The following is an 18,303-nucleotide window of genomic DNA, read 5'->3' as shown; positions in this document are numbered from 1 at the left end:
CCTGTGACCCTGGGCAGGCAGCAGGACACTGCCCTGGAACCTGCCGGGCCCTTCCATGGCAAGGCATGGGGTTCGGTGTGATTGTGTCTTCTGTGTGCTCTTCCAGGGAGAGTTTGCCTTGGGCCAGTGTGTCCCGTGGCTGGCTTTGTGCCAGGGGCTGGGCCTCAGAGGCCCTTACCCACCTGGGCCAGGCTTTCAGCACTTGTTAACCAGAGTGCAGTGGCCACTGGACTGCATGGAGAATAGGACTCAGGTCACCTGGAGCTGATGCGGTTTTTGTTTTGAACCTATATTTTGCTACTGCAAGTTCCTTCCGCTTCTGGGCTGAGACACCCAAGCCTAAAGCGTAGTGCTCCTGGTCCTGCTGATGATGGAGTGCTGTTCCGGTGACTTTCCTTAACCCTTCGGTGCCTGCAGTGTGTCTACACAGAGTCTAAAGGCAGTGGTGTTTCATTTAGCTCAGAAGTTACTATCTGGCTATTTTAAGTGTGACCGAGATGCCCACCCCTCTCCTCCTGGGGCCCGCTGCCCTCCGTGCTGTGTCATGTGTGTCCATGCCCTGCGTTGAACCACCCACGCAGAAGCTGCAGGGAGCAGTGCAGACCTAACCAAGATTCGTTGAGGGCAGGCTTTATGTCACACACACCAGAGCAAATACAAAATCCCCCCAGGCCCCTTCCATCAGACACAGAAGCCAGCCTTTCTGGCCCCTGCCTCCCTTCTGCACTGCTTCCGGTTCTTTGAAGTTCCTCTCCCCCCATCTGCACCCCTCAGCATGCACCTCATCAGCCAGGCAGGCTGTACGGGGGAAGGGCGCCAGTGAAGGTGGGTTACAGTGGGCTGTTGTTGCTGTGATGATGCATGTGACACAGTGTTTACCAACTCATCACTCTTCACGCGTCCAATTTAGCGATATCAGTTACTTTAATCATGTCCAACACTCACCAATAATTGTTGCCAAATTTCGCATCGCCCTAGACAGAAACTCATTTACTTCCTTAACAATGGCTCTTCGTTTTTCATTCCTTCATGCGCCTGGTAACCACTAATAAAACATTGGAGTCTAGATATTTCATATAAGTTATAAGTGAGATATGTGATCTCTTTCGTGGTAGGGTGTTTTTGGAGGTTCATCCGTGTTGTAGCATGTTAGAAGGACTTCATTTCTCGTTTGGTGGGTAGTGCTGCAATGAAACTTGGTGTTCATGTGTCTGTCCGTGTCCCTGTTTTTGAGTCTCTTGGATATGTTCCTAGGAGTGGAATTGCTGGGTCATGAGGTAGTTCTGTGTTTAACTGTTTGAGGAATCGCCACACTTTCACAGCAGCTGTACCATTTTGCATTCCCACCAGCAAGAGATAAGGGTTCCAGTTTCTCTGCATCCTCACCAGCATTTGTTGTTTTCTGTCTTTTTTTTACCTTAGCCATCCTGGTAGAAGCTACAGTGAACATTTGTCTTTTATGTTTCCCCTGGAATATTTGTAGGCTCTACAGTGTTGATTTTTCTGGAGATTTCATAGAGCAGTTGAAGGTGAGGGTTTCATCACACACCCCACAGTGAAAGCCCTGCCACTGCCTTCTCCATTGTGCAGCTGGCAGGGGTTCTTTGTTCGGCCTCCCCCTTCCGATGGAGCACCAGAGCTCACCGCCTCCTCCCTCCTCCCTCCTCCCTCCTCCCTCCTCCCTCCTCCCTCCCACAGGTGCCCTGGGCATTCCAGTGTCCTCTTCCCTCTGCGTGCGCAGGAACTCGGCTCCACCCTAGCTCCAACCTCCAAGCTCACGTGGCAGACCCTCACGTTGCTGGTGAAGCACAGGTCCCTCCCTTTAACAAGACCCTCATGAGAATGCAACGGGCAGTGATCAGTACAAAACTTACCTCCATTTAGTGGATTATACACCCTGGAGTTCTGCCACCATTTGTTTTTGTTATCGTTGGTTGCTGTGGAGTTGACACTGCTTCATGGCACCCCATGTACAACAGAAGGAAACACGGCCCAGCCCAGCACCATCCTCACAATCATTGGTATGCCCAAGACCATCGTTGGGGCCACTGTATATTTTGAGTGCCTTCCAACCTAGGGGGAGCCCTGGTGGCACAGTTGTTAAGAGTTTGGCTGGTAACCAAAAAGGTCCTCAGTTCAAATGCACCAGCCGCTTCTTGGAAACCCTATGGGGCAGCTCTGCTCTGTCCTATATGGTCACTATGAGTCGGAATCCACTCGACAGCAACGGGTTTGGTTTTTGGTTTCCAACCCAGGGAGCTCATCTTCCAGTGCTATATCAGGCAGTGTTATGTCGTGGTCTGTAGGGTTTTTGTTGGTTATATTTTGGAAGTAGATCACCAGGCCTTGCTTCCCAGTCTTAGTCTGAATGCTACTCTGAAACCTATCCACCGTGGGTGACCCTACTGTATCTGAAATACTAGTGGTGTAGCTTCCAGCAACACACAAACCACTACAGCAGGACAAACTGACAGACGGGTGGTATTCTGCCACCCTAACAAGTTTCAAATCCAACTGGAGTGGTTGGAACCCCCAGGGTGTCTCATCCTCTGAGCAGCCCTCATGGGCAACCTGGTGTTTCTCCTCCTTTTTCTCTTGCCCGTTCTCCTTTCTCTTCCCACCGTCCCTCTCCCTTTCTTTTTGTTCATTCTTCTCCTGCTCCTTCCTTGGGTTAGCTGTGAATTTCTAAACAGTGCCAAGCAGAGTGGGCTCCCTGGGCTTGCTGATTACCCATGAATGTTCCCTGACCCTGTTCAGTGAACACTGATAGCAGACTCTGTGGCCCCGCCGCATACCATGGTAGAAACAGTGATTGACACTCTAGCTGACAGTGTCAGATTTCTACCTTCTGTGTTCTCAGTGGTCGCCATGGGGTGGTCATGGCCGTTTCTGCTGGTGGTGCTGTTAGAGGGGTTGAGCACTCCCTGCCATGGGGTGTCTCTTCATTCTGCTTTTACCCCTTTTCCCTGCCCTCAGAGAGGCAGGAATGTGGCAAGGGAAGAAGACACCCAGTACTTAGATCATAGCTTGGCCACTGACCTTCTGCATGGCTTCAGACCATCCACGTGCTGACTCTGAGCCTCAGTTTCCTCTCCTACTACGGGGGAATATCGGACTAGAGCCGTGCTTTGCAAATACATTAGCAGTGGGCCCCTTTCATCAAGCAGAATCTTACACAGGGTCGCCATATACAGAGCTTAGGGTATAGAACAGAAGTCTGTAAGGCAATGTAGATGTGGGAGGGGGCACAGGCAATCAGCAGTGCATCTGGCCTCCTGAAAACCAGTGACTGTTACCGTGCAGAAACGTACAACCAACACTGTCGTATCCTCTGATTTCTAAAGATCTAAAGCTGATCTAAGGAGCCCTGCTGACAGTGGTTAAGCGAAAGGTCAGCAGTTTGAACCCACCATGTGCTCCGCAGGAAAAAGATATGGCAGCCTGCTTCTTTAAAGATTTACAGCCTTGGAAACACTATGGGGCAGTTCTACTCTGCCCTGTAGGGTCGCTATGAGTCGGAATTGATTCTATGGCAGTGGATTAAACCTGATCTTCCTAACTTACTGTATTCTGGAAATTAATTTTTTTAGCTAAACTTTTTATTTTGAGATAATTGTATATTCACATGCAATTGTGGGAAATAATACAGAGAGACCCCCATACCCTTTGCCCACTTTACTCCAGTGGTATCATCTTGCAAAAAAACAGTCAAATGTCACAACTGGGATGTTGACATTGATACAGTCAAGGAACAGAACATTTCTTTCACCACAAGCGTCCCTCAAACAGTTGCCCTTTTATACCCACAACCCTCCCTCCCTGCCCCACTCCTGAAAGCTACTAATCTGTTCTCTCTTCCTATAATTTTGTCATTGCAAGAATGTTGTATAAATGGAATCATATAGTAAGATACCTAGCGTGGTTGACCTTTTTCAGTCAGCAGAATTCCCTAGGGATTCATCCAGGTTGTTGAGTGTGTCAGTAGTTCATTCATTCCTTTTTATGACCAAGTGGCATTCCCTGCCATGGATAGAGCACTTTGGTTTTTAACTGTGTCTTATACACTGCATAGACTAAACAAAAAAAGTCCCTGGGCTGGATGTGGGCCATCGGCCACCACTTTGCACCCTCTGGTCTGAAGGCTGTCAGAGTCCCTCCCAGCAAGCCTGGAGGTCCCAGGATTTTGACATCGATGCGCTGGCATCTCTCTTCATGTCTGCATTTCTGGCTGCTTCTCACCTGCTTTGTCTGTGTCCTCAGGCTCAGCAGGCCAAGGGTTGAGCCCCAGAGGCCCTGCTGGCAAGCAATGTGGCTGCCCTGCCCCTCTGTGTCTGGGGCTGAGGCCTTGGGAGGATGCATGCACTGGCCAGCACTCAGAGTGGGCAGGCTGGGGCAGCCAGTGTTTCTGGGACAGTGAAGGCTCAGCAGAGGCTGGGGAAGCCCAGGGAGGCAGCAGGTCTGTTCACCAGATCTCGTCACAGGGACAGGTATTCATCCTTCTTGGTGCCCAGCTAGAGGACAGAGACCGCGCTAGGCCCACGTGCCCATTTGGTTCAGCCCCGAGAGCCCACGGCCAAAGCAGCCCTGCCCAGCCCTAAACATACAGGCCAGGGAGAACACAGAGCCCTGTCTTTGCCCAGCAAGCCCCACTCAGTCCAATCTAAGGCTTCAGTCCCTAGATCCCGGTCCTTCCCATTTTGGTCCTGTCCCAACTCAGGCCTGATCACCTAGAAAGCCCCCCATGGGTGGCAAGCCCTCTCTGAGTCAGCCTTCATGCCTCTGCCCAGCTGTCAGCAGGGCCGTGGCAGACACCGCCCCTAACCCCTTTCTTTCTTCCTCTCTGTCTGTCTCTCTCTGTCTCTGTCTCTGTCTCTGTCTCTCTCTCTGTGCCACAGGGAAAGGTTTGAAACGGAACGTAACAGCCCACGTTTTGCCAAATTGCGCAACTGGCACCACGGCCTCTCAGCCCAAATCCTTAACGTTAAAAGCTAAAAGGCCGACCAGGATCCCCACACCTCTCGGGCGGGTCCCCTTCTCTCCCTGCCCCCACACAGACCTGGCATGTGAGCCCTGCGGTGATGCTTGAGAATGTATGTGCTGGGGGCACCTGTTGATAGTCACCACAGCGGTTCTGCACCCCACCTGCCCGAGCAGATGGCCCAGCCTCCATGGCACTGCACCCCCCTCCCCACCCACCTGCCCTAGCCTCAGCAACCCCCAGAGCCTGAGCCTCCGCTCAGCTGCACAGAGCCTTAGCCAGTAGATGAGAGAGGACATGACAGGGTTCACTGACAACACCCCAGGGCCAAGGGAAACGGAACATGGCACTGGTCGATTTCCCATCTACCTCAGCTCCGGGAGAAGCAGCCTGGTCTACTGCCATTCTGGACCGAGTCCTGTAGATCAGGGTACTGGGAGGGGCCAATACACTGGTCTCTCTGGAGCTCAGGGCAGCTGGAAAGGGCTGTTGGCAGAGGAAGTGGAAGTCCCAGGGTAGAGGGGGCAGAGCCCCCTTGCTAGGGCCTCCTGGCTGTGACGAGATTGGCGTGTGCGTTCTCTTCTCTGTAACATGTGTGCTTGGCTCCATGGCTTTCTCTCCTGTACATATCAGCATGCTTGTTGTGAAATAAAGAGGATTTGAAATGAACCAAACCATGCCCAGTCATGCTGTGCCTGTGTGCGTACCATCCAAGAGGGGCTGTGAGGGCAGCACGTGAGAAGGGGGGACAGTGCCCATGGGGTTGGGGAGCTCAGAGAGAGAGGATGGTGGGGTCGGAGTCTGCTGGGCAACCTTAGGCACCCAGGGGGCAGTGTGTCCATGGAGGATGCGCACACCCAGCAGCAATAAGCAGGCCGAGCCTGGGTTCCTCCCCTACCATGTCACAAGCCCCTTGCCCAGAAAGGCTGTGTTTGTGGTCAGCCCTGGGTCCAGGCAGCAGGGGAAGGGGTGCAGACATGTACTTAGATTTCTGAGCAGTTCACAGCTGCACTTCTGGGACCTTGATGGGCTTAGGGCCCAGCCCTGGGGAGAGGAGATGGAAGACAGGCCTGGTGGGGTCTTGTTTAGATAGCGGTGGGAGGTTTGTGGGGGAGGCCTGCAGCTGAGGTCTTGCTCTGACTTCTTTGTCCTAGTCTTGAGCATTTAGGAAGGGTTAGTCAGAGCAGCCATTGTGTCAATCCATCTGGTTGAAGGTCTTCCTCTTTTTCACTGACCCTCTACCTTACCAAGCATGAGCCAAACATAAAAATGATTGTGAGGACGCTGCAGGACCGGGCGATGTTTTGTTCTGTTCCACATAAGGTTGATGTGAGTTGGAACCGACTTGACAGCACCTAACAGAGCAGAAGGGGCATTGGCGGTTCAGTGGTAGAATTCTGTCAGCTGGAGACGTGCGTGTTGCTATGATTTCAGTGGAGCTTCCAGACTAAGACAGACTAGGAAAAAAGGCCTGGCAATCCAACGAAGATCAGCCAGTGAAAAACCATGGATCACAGCAGTCCAGTCCACAGCTGATGATGGGAATGGCACAGGACTGGGCATTGTTTTGTTTCATTGTGCATGGGGTCTCCGTGAGTCAAGGGCTGACTCAATGGCAGCTAACAACAACAGCCAGGGCAGCAGTGGCTGAAAAACATTTCACCTAATAGGCAAGTGGGGCAGGCTCACTTACTGTGGGGCTAGGAGAGTTTACCCCGCGTCCCACCCGCCTGTCTGACGTCAGCCTGGTCCTGAATTGTGTGGAATCGCAGGCTGAGAACATCAGACCAAATGGCACTTAGCTAATAAAGGCAGCCGCTAATGCCCAGCCTTTATGGACTCCCCTCCCAGCCCCTGTGACTGGCCTGGGCTAGAGCCTGGCTGCCCATCCCACTGCCTGGGAATAGGCTTTCTTGCTGCCTCCGGAGACCTTAGCAATCCACCTGGAAGGGCAGGCCAGCGAGGCTGCTCTGTCCTGCCCACCCACCTGAGATGCTCCCAGAGCCTTCACCAGCCTGTTCCACCATGGTCCCCCACCTCTTCCTGCTTCCAACAATCTGACTACGGGGCCAGGGCCAGGCAAAGCCATGGATCCCTGTCACACAGACAGGGGGATCCATGAGGAGCAGAAGCAGTACTCCTCCCTACATTTAGGCATCCTGGAGCACACACCCATATTTAGCTGCCTTTTTACTGAGAACTTCCAAGACCCAAAGGTAGGTCGTGGGGCATGGGGCTACCCCCAGCAGTCAGGCAGCTGGAGACTGGGGGAGGACCTAAGCCAATCACTCGGAACAGGCTGGGGTGCAGCCCCCGTCCCTAGCCCCAAACCTGTCAGAGCCTTCTCAGAGCCACCTGGTTGAAGCCCAGAAAGGCTCCTGTTTGCTTTCCATCCTGACTGTGCCTTCCCCACTAGCCCAGGCCCCTGCATGCAGCGCCTCAGTGGCCCCAGGCCAGGGGTCCAGGTAAAGCTCTTTGAGAGATGTCCTCACTCAGCATTCAGTGTCTGTAGGCACTTGTCGAGGTGCCGTGCCATGCTTGGCTGCTGCAGGTGCTAAAGAAATGAGACTAGGCCAGTATGGATGTGACTGGCTGTAATGCAGGGTTGAAAGAGGACCCTTTAACAGGGCGTGGGGTCCAGAGACAAGGAGTGCCTCCAGCTGAAGGGTCAGAGAATGTTTCTTAGAAGAAGGGTCTGTGTGTTTGATCTTCAGGAATGGTTAGGATTCGGGCACATGCAGATAGGGAAAGCTGGACATGTACAGAGGAAGCAGAGAAGCTGATGAAAACATGGCGGGTCCCAGAACCCTGAGGTAACCACTTTGACTGGAACCTAGGAAGTGCAGAGGATGTCACAGTTGGAGTGATCCAGGTTGGAAATGCTAGGCGATGGGATTTTGAATTTATTCTGAAGGCAGTGTGGGATTAGCAAAGGTTGCAGAGCTGAAGAGCAGGGCACCGTCCCCACTACAGCCTTTGGGGATAGCTGTGCGCTGCGTAGCCCTGGAGGGTGTCATTCACATAGACGGCCCTGTAGATGGGGCTCCTGGAGTTGGGCAGGGCAGCAGCCCTACGGCAAAGTGACGTGGTCAGGGCCGCCCTTAAGTCGTCAGGCAGCAAGATTTCCAGAATGCAGCCTCTGTGCTGACAGCGTAAACAGCAATTTCAAGACTGACCACCTGACTGACCTTATCATCACCAATCAACACGGATTTTCATATTCTACTCTCTTAACTAACACAAAGGCCAGCCACAACATCACCACCATCATCAATACTCAACACAGAAGCATCATCATCCCATCATGGCAACCACCCCCAGCACCATCGGTACCAAGCACAATATTGCCACCATCACCAGCAGTTCCAACCTGAGCCCAGTGACCACAAACCCCAAGATCAGCACTACCACCAATACCATCCTCGTGCTTTCTGTACCTAATATCGTTGCCATCAATAATAGCACCACTGAGTGCCACCATTCCCACCACCAAGGTACTCACAACAGAGGGGGCACCGGTTGGCACCCTCTACCTTGATACCCACTGGGTTGAGGGAAGAGATGAACTAAAAAAAGGATTGTGCCAGGATGTGTTTCTCCTTTTGAGGGTGCCCTCTGAGTTATCTAGTGTTGCTATAACAGAAGTACCACAAATGTATGGCTTTAACAAACAGATATTTATTCTGTCACAGTGTAGGAGACTGGAAGTCTGAATTCAGGGTGCCACCTCCAGGCAAATTTTCTCTTTCTGTCAGTTCTAGGGGAAGGTGCTTGTCATCAGTCTTCCCCTGGTCTAGGAGCTTCTCAGTGCAGGGACTTCAGGTGCAAAGGACATGCTCCACTCCTGGCTCTTCTTGCTTGGTGTCAGTGAGGCCCCTCTCTCTGCTCCACTCTCTTATATGTCAGAGGAGATGGACTCAAAATACAACCTAATCTTGTAGTTGGAGTCCTGCCTCGTTAACATAACTGCTTCTAATCCTGCTCATAAACACATAGAGGTTAGGATTTACAATACATAGGATAATCATATCAGATCACAGAATGGTGGACAGCCACACAATACTGGGAATCATGGCCTAGCCAAGTTGACACACATTTTTGGGGATACAATTCAATCCCTAACACCCTCTCTATACAGCTGGGACCATTTGAGTATAGTGTGATTTGGTTTGGTTTTCACTAAGATGTTTAAAGTGAATCATGACTACTTCAGGAAGCAATTGTAGAATCCAGGGCCAGGCTGGGGTGATCTCATGGACACTGTCTCTAGGAGTGAATCTAGGGCCAAGTGAGTGTTCTGCAGCCTTGCCTCCTGGTGCCCCCTTTTGGGGGTTCCTGGGAGTTCATGAACTTCAGGCAGCAGCTGACCTGGACAAAAACCCAAGATCCTTCAAGATGTCCTTCAGTGTCAATCCTACCTCCCCGAAGCCCTGGCTGCTCAATGTCCACAGTGGTTTTAGAAAGGATGCTTCTCATCAAGAACCCAAGCAGCAGAGCCGGCTCAGGTGCATGCCCTCATATACCAGGCAGGGACCTTTGTCCAGACCATGGGATAGATAATGAATTTCTCTAGGGCCCATGTCCAGCTCCAACTCTATCCCCTGGAATCCAGGGTTCATTTGGAGTTATGGCTGGGGAGAGCAGTGGATAAACTGGTGTGACAATGAATTGGAGCAAAGGGGACAGGCAAAGTCATCAACTTCCATTTGTTCTGCAGAATACTCTCCCCAGCCTGGACATTGTCATCACTCCTGTCCTGTTCAGTGTTCTCAGTTCAGTGGCCCAATGGGAGCATGCAGCAAGGTCAGGGAAAAGCAGATAGAGGAAACCGTGACCTGAGTCAGCTTGGGCCTTACCTGCCCATGGCATGAGAAGTTGTCTGAGCAGCCAGCTCAGTGGTATGGCTTTGGGGCCTACAGCTCCTTCTCTAGGCAGCCACATCCTAAGCATGGCTTCCAGAGTGCAGTTCCTTCGTGGTGAGCAACCTCATGCAAGGGCCAAGAGCCAGCTACTGCTGCAGGCCTGTGAGCTGGGCTGCCCAAGGCCTCCTCTCTGAACCCAGAGAGGTGAAGGGCTGAGTAGGACATGGCCACTGCCCACTTGCCCATCACAATGCTTCTTATACAAGAAGGGCAGTCAACCCAGGACCTAACTACTTCTCCAGCTCTTTCCGACCCTCTCACACTATTTCTTGCCTTTCTTTACTACACACCTTACCAGCTGAGGGAGAGCAACCCTGCAGTGCTAACCTACCTGGAACAGACCTCTGTAGTACTTGCCACTCACAAAGTGACCCACGGGCCCTCAGCATCGGCATCCCCTGGAGCTTGTGAGAGATGCAAACTCTGAGCCCCACCCAACCCACCACAGCAGAACCTGTATTTTAACACGGTTCCCTGGGTGATTTCAGTTCTGCACACTAAAGTTTGAGAAGTATGGCCTCCACATAGCAATTAGGACTCACACCCTTCTCTGTGTGATGGTTAACCAGAGACTCAATCTTTCTGGGGCCCAGGTTCCTAAGCTATAAAGTGGGCATGGCCATACCAGTCGCCCAGAAGGTGGGAAGGATCCACTGGGTGATGTTCCTGTAGCTGTTGAGCACAAGGCCTGGTCTGTAGGGAGCACTGGGTAGACAGAGCCATTGTTATTCTGCTTATTCCCAACTAGAAGAGTGGCTTTTACTGGGGGGAAGAGTCTACATGGTTCATCACAGCAAGAGGTTTTTTTTTCTTTACCACTTGAGGTACTGGCCCAGGCTTCAAATCAAAAAAGCCCCTCAGGCAGATTCTGCTGTCACTGTTGATATTCCAGAACCTTGAGCAAGGAGCCCTGCTGGCATAATGGTTAAGCACTTCGCTGCTAACTGAAAGAATGGCAGTTTGAACCCACTCAGCAGCTCCAGCTCTGTGGGAAAAAGGCTTCCCAATCTGCTCCTGTAAAGACCCCCAAATCCCATTGCCTTGCCGTCAAGTCAGTTCTTACTTAGAGCAATCCTATAGGACAGAGCAGAACTGCCCCATAGGGTTTCCAAGACTGCCACATCTTTCTCCCTCGGAGCCGAATATCAGCCTTCTGGTTAGCAGCCAAGCACTCAACCACTACACCACCGAGCTCCTTCCTGTAAAGATTACACCCTAGAAAAGCTGATGGGGCAGTTCTACTCTGAAACACGGACTTGCTATGGGTCAAAAATTGACTCGATAGTACAGCACCTAACAACAACAGGACTTTGAGCAATTGAGTTCTTTCAGCCTGTTTCCTCATCTGTGAAATAAAGTTAGTAATACGCACATCAGAGGGCTCCTGTGCAGAGTTAAAGTCATAGTGCCTACACGTAGTATGAGGTCAATAGATGAATTACACAGCTGTTGTTGTTGATAGGTGCCAACTCATAGTGATCCTGTGTACAACAGAACGAAATACTGCCCAGTCCTGTGCCATCCTCACAATCATTGTTATGCTTGAGCTCGATGTTGCAGCCACTGTGTCAGTCCATCTCATTGAGGGTCTTCCTCTTTTTCCATGACCCCCTACATTATTCAAGCATGATGTCCTTCTCCAGCAACTGATCCGTCTTGATAACATGTCCGAAGTATGTGAGACAAAGTCTGGCCATCCTTGCTTTTAAGGAGCATTCTGGCTATACTTCTTCGAAAACAGATTTGTTTGTTCTTTTGGTAGTCCATGGTATAGTCAGTATTCTTTGCCAGCATCATAATTCAAAGGCGTCAATTCTTCTTGATCTTCCTTATTCAGGAAACCCTGGTGGGGTAGTGGTTAAGTGCTATAGCTGCTTACCAAGAGGTCAGCAGTTCAAATCCACCAGGTGCTCCTCAGAAACTCTATGGGGCAGCTCTCCTCTGTCCTGTAGGGTTGCTATGAGTCGAATCAACTCTACACAGGGGGTTTGGTTTTTTGGTTTTCCTTATTCATTGTTCAGTTTTCACATGCATATGAGGTGATTGAAAACACCATGGCTTGGGTCAGGCACACCTTAGTCCTTAAAGTGACATCTTTGCTTTTTAAAATTTTAAAGAGGTCTTTTGCAGCAGATTTGCCCAATGCAATGCATCGTTTGAATTCTTGACCACTGCTTCCATGGGCGTTGATTATGGATCCAAGCAAAATGACATCTTTGATATTTTTTCTGTTTATCATGATGTTGCTTTTTGGTCCACTTGTGAGCATTTTTGTTTTCTTTATGTTGAGGTACAATCCATACTGAAGGTTGTAGCCTTTGATCTTCATCAGTAAGTGCTTCAAGTCCTCTTCACTTTCAGCAGGCAGGGTTGTGTCATCTGCATATAGCAGGTTGTTAATGAGTCTTCCTCCAATCCTGATGCCCCGTTCTTCTTCATATAGTCCAGCTTCTCAGACCATTTTCTCAGCGTACACATTGAATAAGTATGGTAAAAGGATATAACCCTGATGCACACCTTTCTTAACTTTAATCCACGTGGTATCCCATTGTTCTGTTCAAACAACTGCCTCTTGGTCTAAGTACAGGTTCCTTATTAGCACAATTAAGTGTTCTGGAATTCCCATTCTCCACATTGTTATCCATAATTTGTTATGATCCACACAGTCGAATGCCTCAGCATAGTCAATAAAACCTAGGTAAACATCTTTCTGGTATTCTCTGCTTTCAGCCATAATCTATATGACATCAGTAATGATATCGCTCGTTCCATGTCCTCCTTTGAATCCAGCTTGAATTTCTGGCAGTTCCCTGTCCATGTACTGCTGCAGCCACTTTTGAATATCTTCAGCAAAATTCTACTTGTGTGTGATATTAATTATAATGTTCAGTAATTTCTGCATTCAGTTGAATCACCTTTCTTTGGAATGGGTACAAACACGAATCTCTTCCAGCCAATCGACCAACTAACTGTCTTCCAAATTTCTTGGCAGAGACAAGTTAGCACTTCCAGCAGTGCATCCATTTGTTGAGACGTTTCAATTGGTATTCCTCCAATTCCTGAAGCCTTGTTTTTCGCCAGTGGCTTCAGTGCAGCTTGGACTTCTCGCTTCAGTACCATCGGTTTTTGATTGTATGCTACGTCCTGAAATGGCTGAACATCAACGAATTCTTTGTGCTACAGTGACTCTATGTATTCCTTTCAGCTTCTTTTGAGGCTTGCCGCATTGTTCAGTATTTTGCCCATAGAATCCTTCAGTATTGCAACCCGAGACTTGAATTTTTTCTTCAGTTCTTTCAGCTTTAGAAATGCCCAGTGTGTTCCTCCCTGTTGGTTTTCTGTCTCCAGGTCTTTGCACATTTCATTATGGTACTTGTCTTCTCAAGCCACCCTTTGGAATTTTCTGTTTAGCTCTTTTACGTCATCATTGCTTCTGGTCGCTTTAGCTGCTCTACATTCAAGAGCAACATTCAGAGTCTCTTCTGACGTCCATTTTGGTCTTTTCTTTCTTCCCTTTCTTTTTAATGACCTCTGGCTTTCTTCATGTATGATGTCCTTGATGTCATTCTACAACTCATCTGGTCTTCATTCATTAGTGTTCAATTCTAATTAGAGATGGTCTCTAAATTCAGGTGGGATCTACCCAAGGTTGTACTTTGGCTCTCCTGGACTTGTTCTAATTTTCAACTTCGATTTGAACTTAGGTATGAGTAATCGATGGTCTGTTATGCGGTTGGCCCCTGGCCTTGTTCTGACTGATGATATTGAGGTTTTCTATGGTCTCTCTTCACAGATACAGTCAATTTGATTGTTGTGTTTTCCACCTGGCGAGATCCACTTGTATAATCACCATTTATGTTGTTGAAAAAAGGTATTTGCAGTGAAGAAGCCATTGGTTTTGCAAAATTGTATTATGCGATCTCCGGCATCATTTCTATCACCAAGACCATATTTTTCAACTACCAATCATTCTTTGTTTCCAACTTTTGCATTCCAATCACCAGTAATTATCAATGCATCTTGATTGTGTGTTTGATCAATTTCAAACCACAGAAATTGGTAAAAATCTTCAATCTCTTCATCTTTGGCCTTAGTGGTTGGTGCGTAAATTTGAATATTAGTCGTATTAACTGGCCTTCCTTGTAGGTGTATGGATATTATCCTGTCACTGACAGCAGTGTACTTCAGGATGGATCTTGAAATGTTCTTTTTGATGATGAATGTGACGCCATGCCTCTTCAATTTGTCATTCCTGGCATAGTAAACCATATGATTGTCTAATTCAAAATGGCCAGTACCAGTCCATTTCAGCTCACTAATGCCTAGCATATCAATGTTTATGCATTCCATTTCATTTTTGATAACTTCCGATTTTCCTAGATTTGTACTGTGTGCATCCGGCATTCCGATTATTAGTGGATGTTTACAGCTGTTCCTTCTTATTTTCAGTTGTGCCACATCAGCAAATGAAGGTCCCGAAAACTTGACTCCATCCATGTAATTAAGGTCGACTCCACACAAAAAAAAAAAAAAAAAAAATTTTTTTTTTTTTTTTTTCTACTTTGAGGAGGCAGCTATTCCCCAGTCATATTTTGAGTGCCTTCCAACCTGAGGGGCTCATCTACTGACACTATATCAGTGTTCCACTGCTATTCATAAGGTTTTCACTGGCCAATTTTTCCAGAAGTAGACTTCCAGGTCCTTCTTTGTAGTCTGTCTTGGTCTGGAAGCTCCACTGAAACTTGTCCACCAAGGGTGACTCTTCTGGTATTTGAAATATCGGTAGCAAATTTTCTAATATCACAGCAATATGCAAGCTACCATAGTATGACAAACTGGCAGACACAGAATTACATAGTATAGGAAAAAGGGGAGTCCCTAGGTGGTACAAGTATATAATATACTTGGTTACTAACCAAAAGGTTGAGGTTTGAATTCCCCCAAGAGATGCCTCAGAAGAAAGGCCTGGCAGTCTAGTTCTGAAAAATCAGCCATTGAAAACCCTATGGTACACAGTTCTACTGTGGCATACATGGGGTTACCATGCAAATCTTAGTCCACAGACCCAAATGAGTAAAGAATGTACATTTCTTTGCTTTCCTATAATTTAATTTTGATTCTCTGGCCCATTTGTCAGGTGATAGAAACCTAATTCCAGTCCACCCAGGCTCTAACTGCTCCTCTCATTCCTGTAGGACTTTGGAGAGAAGAGCTTGCAGAATGCCAAGGCGTTCAGAGTTGGGGAGTGGGGGCCCCCAGTCCTCGGTCGTGGTCAACCTGTACTGGCATCTGCCAGAATATCCTCAGCCTCCCATCTGGTCACGTTGGTCCCCACTGGCACAGTGGTCGCCACTCTTGTTCCCAATTACAGGCCTTTCAGATCTCCAGGCACCCAAGGGCCACGTCCAAGAAACTCTCTGGAGCTCCAAGTACAAGGAGACCTGGGGTCTGCCTCGGGTCTCCTGCCCCATGGGCATGGAGCACCCTCAGGTCTTTCCACTTCCCCAGGGATTACACAGAAGAGAGTCACCAACGCCTTTATTCTCGAAACCCCCACACCACATGGTACCTTCCTGGTCCAGATGACCTTGACCTGTCTGGCATGAGGTAGCCTTCCTCCATCCTCCAAATGTGTTGTCAGTGCCCTGAGCCCTTCTGAGCCTAAAGTCCAGGCTCTCATTCCCCAGAGCCTAAGCCCTTAACTCTCAACTATCTGACCTCTGCCTTGCTTGCTGTCTCATCTCTTCCAGAGACAGTGTAGGCCCCTGACTAAGTGCAGGAGGGCAAAAGGGAAAGGAATGCAGGGTGGAGGAATCACCTGGGTTGCTAATTCACTCTGGTATTCCACCATACTATGCTTTTATAACACAAGCTGATGAATTAAAAAATAGGAAATACAGAAAATTGGGGAGGAAGGAATCCCTCCAAGATTGAGACTGTTTCTGTGCACGTGACACCTCTCAAGAGTCCCACCCCTCACCCTGGTCTCAGGGCTGCCATCCAGGGTCCTGGAGGGGCTCCTTCCCTGAGCCTGTCAAGGCCGGGCTCCCAGGAAAAGGGTCCTTCTGCCGGAGGACACGCCCACTCGAAGCTCCTGTGCCCTTTGCAGTACCCACGGTCCCTCCACTCAGCATGCCTCTGTTACAGGGTCTCAGTGCCCCGCTGACCTGTTTTCTTTTTGGCCTGCCTTGTCAGCACCCCTATTGAGCATGCTCCAGTGTGCACCAGCCCTGCCACCACCCTGCTGCTGCCCGCTTCCGCTCAGCTGCCCACTGCTGCCTCTCCCAGCACAGCCTTGCCTCCCCTGGCCACAGCCACTGCCACTGCTGCCACCGCCTCCACCACAGCCTCTGCCTCCAGCCCTGTGGACAGCCCAAGGTAACTGGCCCTAACCATTGGGAAGGGAGGCCAGAAAGGCTGGCCCTGAGTCCACCTGTTGGCAGCTTTGCTCAGTGGTTCAGGCCCTGGGGCCACGAGGAGGCCAAGCCCAGCACTGTGAGGTGCTGGGTGTGAGGGGGAGCTGGGAGTGTTTCAAGTGAATGTACCACCTGTGGCTGAGGACAGAAGCAGGGGTGGGTATTTCCCTGCCCGGAAGAAAGAAGAGTCACACACCTCCAAAGGAGATAGCAGAAGAGATAATGTTCTCAAGGTTCAGTGCTTTGTGTGGGAAGTCATTGTTCCTAGAACTCAGGTTTGAGAGAATAAAAGTCATCCCTGTGAGTCAGGGAAGTCAAGGGAGGCTGCATGGAGGAGAGGGCAGTGGGCTGACCACAGAAGGCAGGTCAGATTTGGTGAGGTAGTATTTAGCCATTAACTTGCCCTCCTCCCCTACCCTCTCTTCTCTATCAAGCCTCACTTGATCTTGACTCAAGAGGCACCTGGTGTCTGGGATTTAAATCTCTGCCCTGCCACTTACTAGTGGTAACCAGGAGAAAGTGACTTCACCTCTCTGAGCCTCAGTTTCCTCGTCTATTAAGATGTTTAATGTACCACCAACCTTACAGGGTTGGGACAGAAACAAATGCACATAAAACGCTCAGCACATAGACATGCGTCTTAAATGATCGCCAGGACTTCCAGTTATTCCCAGCCAGCCAAAGACCCCAAGGGGAGAGGAGGGAGGCACAGTGAGGTGCGGGCAGGGAGAGAGGCAGTCTGGACAGGTTGTTGCAGAGCTGCCAGGTAGTCCAACAGGCCAGGAGGGCCCAATTGTCTTTCTGGGCATTGTGGAGCTGTGAGTTGGGTGTTTGGGGTCAGATCCTGGCTTTCTATGAGGGCTTCTGCGGAGGAGGACATCAGTCTCTGCGTCAGGGCTTGCAGATCTGTGGTGCAGCCTGAGGTGGGACTGAGGGTGGGCACACTGGCCAGCTGGCCTGGCTGCTGCACCTCACCCCACGCTTTACAATGGCCCACATGGTGCCTAGCCCACCGTTTTCCTAGCCCCACTCCAGCCTCAGGGGCTGAGCCTGGCCCTGGGCCTCTGGGAGTTTTTAATCCCACTTCCTGAGGACACTTAGCCAGCTGCTTCCCCTCCCCACACCAGAAGCTCTTCACATAAGGGCCTTGCTACCTGCATAAAGAAGAAACTCTGAGGTGGGTAAGAAATGGATCTACAGATCTCTCCCAGGTTATTTGGGGCCCTGGAGTGTCTCTGTGGTCGAGTTTGGATGGGGGAACTCTAGAAGCTGGAGGTGCAAGGCCATTTAGCCTTGTCCCTGGGGACCGTGCCCCAGGCCTCTGTGACTTGGGGCCCACCACAGAGCTCCCTGAGCCTCAGGCCTCCCTTGGCCTTGGCAAGAGAACTTGGCCTGGGAGGGACTTGGAGAGGGGCCCAGAGCCTGCCCGTGGAGCAACAGGCTGGAGCAGAGGGGCCAAGAGATGACACTCTGGGCCCAGCTACCTCCCCTTCTTGCACATGGGCTGGTACTGAGCCAGAGGGGCCAATGGGAGGCCGACTGAGACCCAGCCTTTCTTTGAAGCATGGCCGCAGAATTTTCAATGGCTGCCTTCAGCCTCCACTCCTGCTCCAACACCAATCCCCAACACTGGACCGTAACTCCTGGGAGGCTGGGAGGCTACAAAGCATCCCCCACTGGGGGAGGGTCTGGATGAGACTCCTGGACCCTTGGCCTTCTCTTACCACGGTGGAAGCTAGGGACCCCAGGTCCCCATGGATACCCACTGTCACCACCCTCCCAGAGTCCCAGAGAGGAAGGCACTCCCTCATCCTATACCTCTGCCTGGCAGGGCTTGGGATGGGTGGGCCCGGGGCCCATGGGGAAGAGGCGGAAGGCAAGCAGGTGGCCATGGGGCAGGGGGGCATATTTTCAGGAGCTCACCTCTCCAGCACTCCCTCAAATGACCTGTTTGACCTGGGCATGGTCGCATGGGCCCCGTTGGGAC

General features: G+C 50.4%; 1 protein-coding gene across 2 annotated transcripts in view; it reads left to right on the top strand.

Annotated features, from left to right (window-relative positions):
* Positions 1-18,303, top strand: part of LDB3 (LIM domain binding 3) — a 67,728-nt gene that overhangs the window by 22,857 nt on the left and 26,568 nt on the right. The window contains exon 9 of one of the 2 annotated variants that reach the window (XM_049894349.1): positions 16,096-16,278. In XM_049894349.1, coding sequence (XP_049750306.1) covers positions 16,096-16,278 — 183 coding nt within the window. Of the gene's footprint in view, positions 1-4,895; positions 5,629-16,095; positions 16,279-18,303 lie in introns of those variants that run through there. The other variant, XM_049894350.1, reaches the window with a different exon arrangement.

Source organism: Elephas maximus, chromosome 8, assembly GCF_024166365.1.
Source record: "Elephas maximus indicus isolate mEleMax1 chromosome 8, mEleMax1 primary haplotype, whole genome shotgun sequence".
Classification (NCBI taxonomy): Eukaryota; Metazoa; Chordata; class Mammalia; order Proboscidea; family Elephantidae; genus Elephas; species Elephas maximus.
The sequence above is the reverse complement of the archived record's forward strand: the minus strand, read 5'-3'. Positions and strand labels throughout refer to the sequence as shown.